At 41.1% G+C, this 12,455-nt stretch overlaps 1 protein-coding gene across 1 annotated transcript in view; it reads right to left on the bottom strand.

Moving 5' to 3' along the window:
• Positions 1-6,717: 6,717 nt before the first annotated feature.
• Positions 6,718-12,455, bottom strand: part of MAP1B (microtubule associated protein 1B) — a 92,486-nt gene continuing 86,748 nt past the window's right edge. The window contains 3 exon segments of the mRNA XM_052659164.1: positions 6,718-6,817; positions 10,446-10,609; positions 11,779-12,017. Coding sequence (XP_052515124.1) covers positions 10,454-10,609; positions 11,779-12,017 — 395 coding nt within the window. The 3' untranslated portion in view covers positions 6,718-6,817; positions 10,446-10,453.

Below are 12,455 nucleotides of genomic sequence, written 5' to 3' on the forward strand. Positions count from 1 at the left end.
AAATATTGATAGCATATTACTGAGTCTAGGGACACTATACTGCTAAAGCTTATTACAGCACACAGGGCCAGCTGCCATAACAAGAACTGTCCAGTCCACAATGTCAGTAATGTCAAGTTTACAAACCCTGCCCTGGGGTATGCAAGCTGGGCATCCACAGAAATTTTTGCAGTGACATAGATGAGACCCAAGAATAATGTTTGTGTAAATGGTTCATTTACAAATGATGTTTCTTAGGCTAAAAAAATCATTATTTATCTCGTCTAACTGTATATGAGTATAAAATATGCAGTGATAGAGGGTGGGGCCATTATCCCTCCAGATAAAAGTCTGTATGGGCAAGGATAAATGGTAATTTACAATGTCATGTTAGTTTTGGGTGTACAGCAAAGTGATTCAGTTTTATATATATATATATATATCAGCATATGTATATGTACATATGTATTTATATATGTATGTACATACATATGTATATATGTATGTAAATGTGTATGTGTATATATGTATTTATATATTTATATATATATAGCAGCATATGTATATATGTATATTCTTTTTCATTACTAATTCATTATAAGATATTGAATATAGTTCCCTGTACTATACAGTGGGACCTTGTTGTTTATTTTATATATAGTAATTTGTATCTGCTAATGGCAAACTCCTAATTTATCCCCCTACCTCTTTTTCCCTTTTGGTAACCATCAGTTTGTTTTCTATGTCTGTGAGTCTGTTTCTGTTTTGCTAATAAGTTCATTTGTATCATATTTAAGATTCAAAACCAATACAATATTATAATTAGCATCCAATTAAAAAAAAAGATTCCACATAAAGATCCCACATATAAGTGATATCGTACAGTATCTGTCTTTCTCTGACTTACTTAATATGACAATCTCTAGGTCTGTCCGGGTTGCTGCAGGTGGCATTATTCATTCTCTTTTATGGCTGAGCAATATTCCATGGTGTGTATATTTACCCCATCTTTATCTATTCATCTGTCAGTGGACATTTAGGTTGCTTCCATGTCTTGGCTGTTGTAGGTACAGCTGTGGACATTGGGTTGCATATATCTTTTCGAATTTGACTTTTGCTGGATATATGTCCAGGAGTGGGATTGCTGGGATAATAGGGTAACTTCAGTTTTTTAGGGAGCCTCCACCCTATTCTCCATAGTGGCTACACCAATTTACATCCCCACCAACAGTATAGGATAGGAAGGTTCCTTTTTCTCCACAACCCCTCTAGCATTTATTGTGTAGACATTTTGATGGTGGCCATTCTGAGTGGTGTGAGATGATACCTGATTGTAGTTTTTATTTTCATTTCTTTGATAATTAGCGATGTTGAACATCTTTTCATGTGCCTATTGGCCATCCGTATTGCAGAAAGGTCTATTTAGGCCTTCTGCTCATTTTTTGATTGGGTGGTTTGGATTTTTGTTATTGAGCTGTATGAACTGTTGTATATTGGAAATTAATTCCTTGTTGGTTGCATCATGTGTGAATGTTTTCTCCCAGTCCTTAGGTTGTCTGTGATTTATACGATTTTGTTTTCTGGGGGTCTGTACCTGGGACTAGGAGTCTTGAGTTCCATGAAGCTGCTTCCTCTCCAGAGTCAGCAGAACCTGACACCATTGCCACCAGTTGCGTGGCTGAGAGGGGGATGAGTTTGGAAATGGGTTCAAGCAAGCTTTGGTTTCAGTGAATCATAAAAGAAAGTGTGGTGTGATTTTCTTTTCATTCAGAGGTTGTTAATAACCTTCAAAGATGAACTTTTCAAACTGAAAATGATAAGTTTTGAATCTTACTTTAGAAAACATGAAGAATGCTTTTCAGCAAGCAAAGTGATGTCAGGAAAATCACCTTTTATTCCAAATAACAGCTTCTTCACTTAAGAATAACCTTTTCTTTCCCCATTGATTTGGCCTTTCACTTACATTGCAGGCTGTCTTGAGGGTGTTATTACCTGTATGGTAACAAGGAAGTCCAGACTAAGGATGGTGACAGTACCCCCCTGAGACTGTAGCAGTTATCACTGGGATCTTAGTTTAAAACTCTTAGGTTGTGTATTTATTATGCATAAACATGAGAATTCCAGATCTGAGCTGGACATGTTTATAAAGTGGTTTATCCTTACAAAAAGCATCTGAAAATAAATTCCATTATGAGCTTTAAATGGTAGATTGAGGACTTAGGGGAAGATTTATAAAGGATTTATAAAAGGGACATTATATCCTCTGATATACCCAGTGGTAAGAGAACTTGCTTTGTGTTTTGGTTTCCAGGATGCTTCGTCTCTGCAGAGTTCAGCATTTTAGTTCTTAAAATGCTGAGGTTAGTGTGCCTAAGATTGTGTGTGGAATAAGCAAGAACGCTTGTTTCGTTTCCTCAGGTGATCGTCTGCTGGGCCACCGTCAGTGTCACTGTTGTCCAGGCTCTGAGTCACAAGCAGTCCTGTTCCCATCTTGATTACACAAATTGTACTTAATAACTCTTTGTGGATGCCTGTTCCTACCTAATTAAGTCCTCTCTAATCCTTATATAATCCTGCAAGGCAGAGATTATCACCCTCATTTTGCAAAGGAAGAAACTGACTATGACTTGCCTAGGGCCACACAATTACCGAGTGGCAAGGACAGTGTTTGAACGCAAGTTTGTCTAATTCCAAACCCCTTTTCATACAGCCACCCCATATAATCACTGTGCTGAGTGGAAACTTGTTTCTTATTTCATTCAGCCATTCAGCAAATATCTATTGATCATCTAGTATGTGTCAGGAATGGCTAAAGTAGTCACTGAGGGTATAGAAGGGAACAAAACAGACTAAGATCCCTTCCCTTGTGTTTCTAGTCTTCGGAAGGAGACAGATAATGAGTGTATATGCCACGTGGTGATACAGAGAAAGCAAGGAAGAGGGAAAGAGAGTTCAGGTTAAGTGGCGGAGCTTGCAGGCTAATGTAGAGTGGTGAGGGAAGGCCTTTTTGAGACGATGACATTTGAAGAGACCCATGCAGATGAGGTTGAGGATCTTGGAGTCTGCTGGGGAAAAGCGTAGTAGACAAAGACCCTGGAGAGAAGCGTGCCTAGAGTGCATGAGGAAGAGCAAGGCCTGTATGGCTGGAGCAGACCATGGAAGTGGAGGAGCCAAGGGAGATGAGGCCAGGGAGACCAGGGGCAAATGAAGGGATAGGTGCTGAAGGCCCGCTGCCCACGAGTGAGGACCTTGCCTTTTATTCCAAGATGAAAGCCACAAAAATCTGAAGGTTTTGTGCACTGGATGGCATGATATAACCTAGCATTCTTAGAAGATTACTCGACTTTAGGTGCAATGAAAAGCATAGGCTTGGAGGGCAAAAATAGGAAGCAGGAAACCAGTCATCCAGGGGAGAAATGACTGGCCTGGACAAGGGTAGCAACAGTGAATGTGAGAAGGAATTAGATTGGAAGTGTCTTGAAGGCAGAGCCCACAGAATTACTAACGGGTCAAGATTTTTGACCTGAGCAACTGGAATGAAGTGTGTGCCATTTCCTGAGGTGGAAACGCCTAGGAGGAGAAGCAGTTTGGGGAGACTGGGAATGTATTTGGGAGCATGTTAAATTTGATTTGGGATATTTTAAAGACCCTACTGGACATCAGAATGGAGTTTTTAATTGGCAGTTGTGTGTATGAGTTTGGAGATCAGGGAAGTACAGACTAGAGAGAAATTATAAAAGCCATCAGTTGACACACAGCATTTAAATCCATGAGACTGCATTTAAAAGTAGCGTGCATGATTGGTTTGAGTGGGGCACAGTCGAAGCTGTGAGATAGAACTGTGCCTATTTCTCATGCCTTATGATGACGTGCCACCATCTGTGAAACATTGCTGGTAACCCCCAGACAATTATCCAGAACTGCTTACATGGTTCAGCGAGTAAAAGAACCCACCCGCAATGCAGGAGACATGAGAGACAGAGGATGGATCCCTGGGTGGGGAAGATCCCCTGGAGGAGGAAATGGCAACCCACTCCAGTATTCTTGCCTGAAAAATCCCATGGACAGAGAAACCTGGTGGGCTACAGTCCAAAGGGCTGCATAGTCAGACATGGCTGAGGGATTCAGCAGCAGCAGCTCATATGAAGGAACTGACTCACCAAAACTCAGTCTGCCTGTGTGGCTCCAGTGCACTGCCAAGAGGTACAGTGTAAGATCAAAGAGGAAATGGTGGGATCCAGGATTACACAAGAGACCAAGAATTCATGAGTCAAGAGTGTGTTGAAAGATGACTGATTATAAGGACAGAGAAGCATCTAGAATGAGCAATACATTTATAAAGAGAAAGAAAATGTAGTCTTAGTCCTGTAACACAACTTTGTTAATTTGCCTGCAAAATAGGGAAACAGAAACTGAAGAAAAGCTCCCTTCAAGGTGTGCTAGAACAGGACCAGCTGGCCTGGTGGGGGCAGAGCGGCGGCACAGAAACACATGGCCAGCACTGGGGGCTTCTCTGGGGCTGAGGGTCTCTTGGAACTCAGGACTTCCTGTGCTTAAAGCAGGGCAGTCCTGGGCAAACCGGGTTGCTTGGTCACTCTTAAGTTCAGGCCAGAAAGACTTCCTGGAACTGAGCTGTTTGGCAGTAGAATAGAAAACTTATCTTTGTTTAATCTAACATGTAATTAAAATCGCTTGGTCATGATTTCCCACCCTGAGCGCTCACATGCTTAACCCTTTAATTTCTGGAGGGATTTCAGAATGCCTTCTGGCATACAGTGACTTCTAATGGGACCCATCTACCAGCTCCATGACTTGGAGGCACAGTATAAGGTTATAAGGAGTTATTTGTGACAAAGGAACATCATTATGACTCCAGACAGGCTGCAGTGGGCATTTGAGGCCAAAGGACCATCTCTGAAGACAGACAGGACCAAGTACTGGCATGTCACTCTATGGGCAGGTCTTCTGTGGAGGGAGTTGAGGTGCTGGGGCCTCCCACCCTGCATCCTGCCATTCTGGGCAGTCTGTGCTTCCCAATATCTCGTGAGCCTTCCTCTGAGCGGTTACCTCTGCCTGGCGTTTGCTTTGTCTTAAACAATGATGCACCTGCACCTGGCCTCAGTTTAGCCTAACATCTGGTGGTTTTCCTGTGGTCACCTACACTCATCCTTGGATTTGGGGAGTCCCCGTCACTGAGACCAGTTAGGGCAGGACTTAGTTTTGCTCACCTTTAAACAAACCCCATAGTCTTACCCACTGCTGAGTATGCAGTAAAGGTATAATCATCATTGAATGATTAAAGGGAATTCCTTATTACTTATCATCACTTTTCCTAAACAATTTCTAGTTCCAAGGTGTGAATCTAATCCACAGCATATTATGTTAGTTATATAGGGTTTATTCTGTAACTGAGCAACAAGCGAAGATACAATGACAGAGTGTGATGGCTTTGTAGAGCTCCAGAAAGTCAGCCCTTGGAGGAATCATCCAGTTTGACCATCTTGTCAAATCTGCTCATTTAAGGAAGGAAAGTCAGGACAGATTAATGACTGAGGTCACACACACAGCCAGGTATGGCAAACCTAGGATGAGAACTTGGTTTGGGGGTTTATAATTTAGTAGGAAACCCTCTCAATATCTTCCTTCAGTTACATTGCTCTATTTACTTTTTCTTTGTAAGCAATAATTTTAACTCTATCTGATCTTCCAGTTTCTGTCCTTAGACCCCAAGGTCCTCTCGGGCTTAGCTATAAAAGATAACTCAACAGCAGTTGTTGGAGAAGGCCCTACTCCAGTACTCTTGCCTGGAAAATCCCATGGATGGAGGAGCCTGGTAGGCTGCAGTTCATGAGGTCGCTAAGAGTCAGACACGACTGAGCAACTTCATGCTCACTTTTCACTTTCATGCACTGGAGAAGGGAATGGCAACCCACTCCAGTGTTCTTGCCTGGAGAATCCCAGGGATGGAGCCTGGTGGGCTGCCGTCTATGGGGTCGCACAAAGTTGGACACGACTGAAGTGACTTAGCAGCAGCAGTAACAGCAGTTGTAAAAAATAGTAGCAGGGCCCTCTCAGAAGTTTACCAAAAACCAGGGAACCCACTCTGCAAAGAATATAATCACCCTCGTGAAAGAACCCCCCACACACGCACATCTTTGTGGGCAGCAGATCCCAACTCTCCGACGCGCCCAAGAGCAATACACAACCAAAGACAACACAGCACACACACTCACTTTTGTATTTTTATTGTGGAACTGATTTTCTTTTTTCTTTTACATCAAATATCCTCAATGGAAGAGGGGATATTGCACACAAATATCATAAAAGCACTACATATTACTTTCACTGGAAACTAATTTTCTACATTAGATATGACTGGATAGGATAGAAGTGATGCAGGATTATAAGACGTAATACCATACACAGCTGCGGACCGACACAAACACCATTCAGGACGAGAGAGAGGAGTGGGAGGTGCTTCTCGGCAGGGCCCAGGCCCCACCCTCCCAGGGGAAGGGCCGCGGGGCCTTCTGCTGGGCAGCCTGGTCTCGAGAGGCCCCATCTCAATGGCTCCTTTTTTGGGGGGAGCGCCAAATGAGTACAGAGAAGCTGTTTATTTTTCCCTTCCTTTTCAGTTTTTGATGCTGCCTTTTAAAATGAATAAAGTCACAGATTTTTTTTTTTTTCATAGTAAATAGTTTTAATACCAGGTGAATAACCTAATCGCCTTCAAAGAAGTGCTCATCCCTAGGCTGCTTTTGGTGTGTTGTTCAGTTGGTTAAATGATAAAAAGCTTTACAGTTCCTTTCAAATGGAAACAGGATCGTTTCTTCTAAATCTGAAGTGCAAAAAAAAAAAAAAAGTTATTAATCTAACTCACCATATCATTACTGAGCAAGAACCTCCTGTGACAGGTGACTAAAGAGGCAAGAAAAGCAATTTCAGAATTGCAGAACAGCTCCTGAGAGCTGAAATTTGGTAACAGGGAAAATGAGAAGTGGTAAAATTTCCATTAGCAAATGATTAAACCTTATTAAAATGAGTATTGGAAAGCTCCTAAACTGTGTAAGCTATTGGAGACACTTAAAACATTCATATACACTGGGGAAACCATTCACTATGATATGTAAGGTTAAGAAAAAAAAATTTTTTTGAACTCCATGGGAAATGGCATTTAAGGGTTGGGGGAGGGGTGAAGGGGAAGGTCAGTCATTGTATCCAGTCCCACCACAAGACTGAGAAAAGCATGCACAAGGATTGGGTTTTGAGAAAAGGGATAGAATTAGTTAAAATTGAAAATGGAGGATCATCTCTAACATTTAGTCTCTGTAGAATTTTAAGAATACTACCAAAAAGGTCATGATCATGAGTGCTATATCTCGATGGAATCCCATCATTTAAACAGAATGTAAATTCCTTCCACTCAAATATTCAATCTATACAATTGGATTACATAATCAGTATGAATAAAGCTCCTAGAAGTCTGTGTCAATCTTTAGCTCTCACCATGAATGTACATGGTACATTGTGATGGCTGTTTCTAAACTAATTGTATATTTATGGAACTAGCAAAATTAGGTTAGTCACACAGGTAGGAAAGGTGTCTGGAAGGACAGGAGCAACCTATAATATAAATATTGGTTTTCCTGTGATATTTGGGCTCTGTGGTCATCACTGAGAATAATGGATGGAGAAAGGTACTTATCTATTTAAAGAGCCAGCTGATCAGTGACAGCTTTTGTGTATTTTTTCCACTAAATTCCAAAGCAAAAAAAGAAAGAAAAAGAGTGGGATAGAACGGTTATATTTGAAGACTGGCTATAATTCTAAAATGTTTGGTTTTTTTCTTAAAGCAAAATTATGTACATGGTAAATTAATGTGGAAAATTGGAAAACAATTCCATCTTCTATCAAAGAAAAATCAACCAGAGGTCTGAATTTGGCAAGAAGGCTGGAAGTCTGTTTCTCTTCCAATGCATTTTGTGAACCAACTCAACAACTAGTTATTAAGAATTAATCTTGAGTATCGTAGGTTGGCTCTTAAAACACCTTTGAAGTAGATGAGTTTATATTCATTGAAATCCATTTCTGTCAGTGAGTTTCCTATCATGTGTTCACTTTTTGTACCCTTAATCAATGTGTTGTTCTTAAGGACTTCCAAGAAATAGGGTAATAAATAAAAGTTGCATTTCTAGAGAAGCCTAAAAAAAATAGATTAATTTTTTAAAAAAATTAAACATTTGAAAAATGTAATTCACAGCATTAAGTAGACTGCATTTGGTCCTCAGTGAAGGGACCCAGAAGAAGCATTGTTTAAACCCTCATAGTAGTTAGCAGTGCAAAACACACACTTATCAGACAAAAATAAACTAAAATGTTAATTCTGAAATAAATAACTACATAGAAAATAAAACGAGGTGATTGTTGACTACTCCGTAGGTCTTAGAGTCTGCAGGAGACGCAACGCGACAGAGCCCAGAACAGCTGTCACCGAAAAGTTTGCCACATCTGAACACTGGGTGCGTTGATCTGCAACTTGAAACTTGACGTCAGTTTTAATCATGAACTGGCTTCCCAGGTTCATAGTTCAGTGATAACAATGATGAACATGATCTCTGAACTCTACATAATAAACCGTAGGAGCTGGAAATTCATTTGCTTTCAATGAATTTTTGTTCCCCGAAAAGAAAATCCCAAAGCAAATTTTTTGCTAGGGTCCTTTGAACTTGTCTTGGTTCTTTTACCTCATGGTTGAAGATCTTGAAAGAAGTATGCAGGATGCCACTGATGTACTTGTGATGGCCTAGAAAAGTTTAGCCATTCTCCCCCACTCTCAAATAGCACATACTCAGATTGTTGTTATGGGACTCAAGGGGTGGGAGTTATCACTATTCCTGGTAGGATGGACTTTTAATTAATATTATTACTGCAATATCAGACTTCAGTTTTCACCAGAACTTCAAAAAACACTACTCATTTTTTTGTCTTACAAAACAGTTAAAAAAAAAAAAAAAAAAGGACTGTCACTTGAAAATTTTCTGTGCATTTTCCTGTAAATGAAAACATCTGTTAAAAAGTTCATCTATGAAAAGTTCCCACATATCTTAAAAAAAAAATTCTTCTGTACACTTGTTCCCATAATTATGCTGAAATTAATGGAAAATTAAAAAAAAAAAAGCCACTGTAAGACAAAGGAAGCTAAATACTGTACACTTGCTGAGAACCTCTTCCACCATTAAGATTCACTGTTTTCCCAGTTCTGATCATAGAAGCCGTTTCAGTCTTGAACTTGCAGTAGTAAAGAAGCTAAGACAGGCTCAACTTGTTTGGCTGAGGGGCCTGAGGTGGTATTCAACACACAATGCTCAGCATCAGACTGTTGCACCAATCAGGTAAGCTCCAAGTACCCCTCCCACATGCACACACATGCTCCTGTAACTGGAGTATCTATAATCCTACACGGATGTTTTATAAACTTGCTGTCTCACATTAAAAAATAAGTGCATCAAGTATCTTTGTACATTCAAGTCACTTCCTAAGGCAAATTGTCTACCTATGTACTCCCAACTGCTTTGGTATTTGCTTGTTAATTGGGGTGGACTTGGGTGTCTCCGCATGCAGGTTAATTGACTCAGAGTGGACTAACTGTGTGCACAGATGCTGGGAACATGCCTTAGATCAATCTACTTGTGTGTTTGAAGAGTCTGAGAGTTCTGAATGGGGTTCAAACCACTTGTATGTCCAGTCTACACTCACTATACTATGTCAGTGTGCAGCCTTCAAACTGAAGGAGCTTAATTAAGGCGTGAAAAATCTCACATGCCCTCATAACAAGTGTTGTTCTTTTCTGTTTTCTTCCAGCCAACTTGTTTTAGGAAATTAAGACCCTTTTTGATGACTCAGACTGACACAAGTTGCAAATTTTGCAGACAACAGAATAGACAGAAAATGCAGACGTGAATGTTGGTTATTTTCTCCTCCCTGCCCCACCCTGCTCTCTTTCTCTCTGGTATCTCACCAGCACTCTCTACCATTACATCTCCTTCTCTTGCATTCCTTTTTCCTTCTCATTCTCTCTCTCTCTCTCTCTGTCCTGTGTTCCCTCTCTTTTGTGCACGCGCACTCTCTCTCTCTCTCTTTCTCTCTAAGACAAATGCCTCTACCTTAGCAGAAGTCAGTTGGGTTTGCTAGTGCATGGTTTCCAAATGTTCAGCAGAGATGAACTGGGGTAGGTAATTTTGCAGTAACTTGAACCCTAGTGTGGGAAGACTGCTGCTTCCCTTAGCAATCAGCAAAAACTGAGAAATATTAGTGACTTGTATCACCATGACACAGTATAGTGTTTGGCAGGTAACAGTTCAGCGACTTATTTAGATGAATTGACTTTTTTCTTTTTTTTTTAGAAAAGGTGGTTTCAAATTGAAGAATTTCTGGAAACAGAGTTCAAATCCTGTGGTGCGGCTGACCTTGGTTGTTACAGTTCGATCTTGCATGCAGGGAAGGATTCATCTTGCATAACCACTGTGCTGCTGCTTGCTAAAACCATGATGTTGAGGTCCTGCTGTTTCTCATGGGTCTCCTGGTACCATTCCCTCATCACTTCTGAGTCATGAGTCGGGATCAGGGTCACCTGCAGGGAGGGAGAAAACAGCTGCTGAAGAGCAGAACCAGAAATGGGGTGGGGAAAAAAAAGAACAGCAGTAAGGTATTAGACCATTAGAAAAAGAAAGGGAATGAGAAAAATATTCTATTCTCCTTAGAAAATCCAAAGGACTTTTCAACTTACATTTTCTAGGAACCAGCATAAAGCTGCTAAAAACTTAGTTTTCCTGTGGCAGCTGAAGACTAGAACCAAAAGCGAGTCATGACTAGCCAGTTAGATCATCTGTATCAGTCTTCAGTTCTTTAGCATTATGAGAAGTTCTTCCGTTAACGTGGAATTTCTTGTATTTTCTTTAACACACTGATAGATTTTACATTAAAGATACTGCATATTTAAAACAAAGGGGCTTTAGTTATTAATACAGCCGAAAACCTTCTAATTGCATGTTAACTAACATTTCATCATGAGAGCAAAGATTTATGTCTTTAGTTTGTGTGTGTGGTTGGGCACAGAGGAATGGGGTGGGTAAGTGATTACTAGCTTAAATTCTACCTAGTATTCAGTAAGAGGCCACTGAGTGCTTCTCATTAGATTTATGATGAAATAACCAGGATTTCTATTTAATGTTATGCAAATACAGTTTACTAGATCACTATACAAAACCATAAGTAAAACTTAAATAAAATCCATAGCTGAACTAATGAGTGGTTTATGGCTCATTCCAATGTTCGGGAGTTGGGAGTGTCCTGCTGAGGACCACTTTCAGCAATGCTCCTCCTGCAGAATCTCATGTGGACAGCTGATTTTCTAAATGGCCATATCTCTAGCTTTCGTCTACTTGGGAAAGACGAGTAAAGGCTAATCTTTATCCATCTCACGTGTAAATATGACACTTGGTTACATTGCTTATTCTTGGTATATGAAGGGTATGTAATCTTGGGCCCACTCTGCAGATTATGCTTTAGGGTGGTAAAGTGGCATTCCTCCAAGTCCATGGTGGCTGGTGGCAAGAATACTTTTAGACCAGCTTGTGTGTGTGAAATCCACTGTGTCCAAGTGCGCACTGTGTTCCAGTGCGGCAGGCCCCCTGGGCACCTCATGGGGATCCACGGTGGTGCCTCATTAAACACGATCCCCTCCCGCTGCCTCCAGACACAGCCCCATGTGTTGTGCAGACACCGTCCTGGAACTCTTACCTGCATGTTGCTGCCCCACTGGGCTTTCCCTTCCAGCAAGGCATCCAGGACAGCCCGGCTGGGCTCCTCAGCAGCAGGGTCGTTCCCACTCACCACGTAGTAGGACGACCTCACTCTCTTGAAAAATTCAACGTCGACATTCTTACTATTGCTATGGTTGGGAATATAGCATAGGTCCAGGTACACAGGGGGACCTGGGGGCACAGCTGAGGGTTTGGACGTCTTGGTGGTTCCTGGCCCTTCAGTAAACAAAAACAGAGAAGGCCAGGGTCACAAAAATGCGAAGAGACTCATCTGTTCAGCACACCTTCCCTACTTATTCCCAAGAAGGCGCTCTGGGCCATGGGAGGGGGTGTGGGCATTCCCCTCTCTGACAGAGGGCATTTGACACTGGCAGTTTGAGACAGCATCACCTGGCTGTTTATCATCTCAGGAGAAATGAAGGATGGGGTGTTTCCCTTTGTGGACAATTCATTAGCTGTTAAGAAGAGTTGCCAAGGCTTTCCCCAAAGATAGAACCAGACGGTAACACTCCTAAAAGAGCTGCTAGTGTGTCTTTTAATTTGAAATGTGATCTAAGAAATAGATTTTAAAGGACAAAGGAAAGCATCTGCATTTGGTAAAGCACAGTTAAACCATCTTAGTAATTCACGTTAGGATTTCATTTAAAAGCAATT

This window comes from Budorcas taxicolor, chromosome 20 (assembly GCF_023091745.1).
Source record: "Budorcas taxicolor isolate Tak-1 chromosome 20, Takin1.1, whole genome shotgun sequence".
NCBI classification, from domain to species: Eukaryota; Metazoa; Chordata; class Mammalia; order Artiodactyla; family Bovidae; genus Budorcas; species Budorcas taxicolor.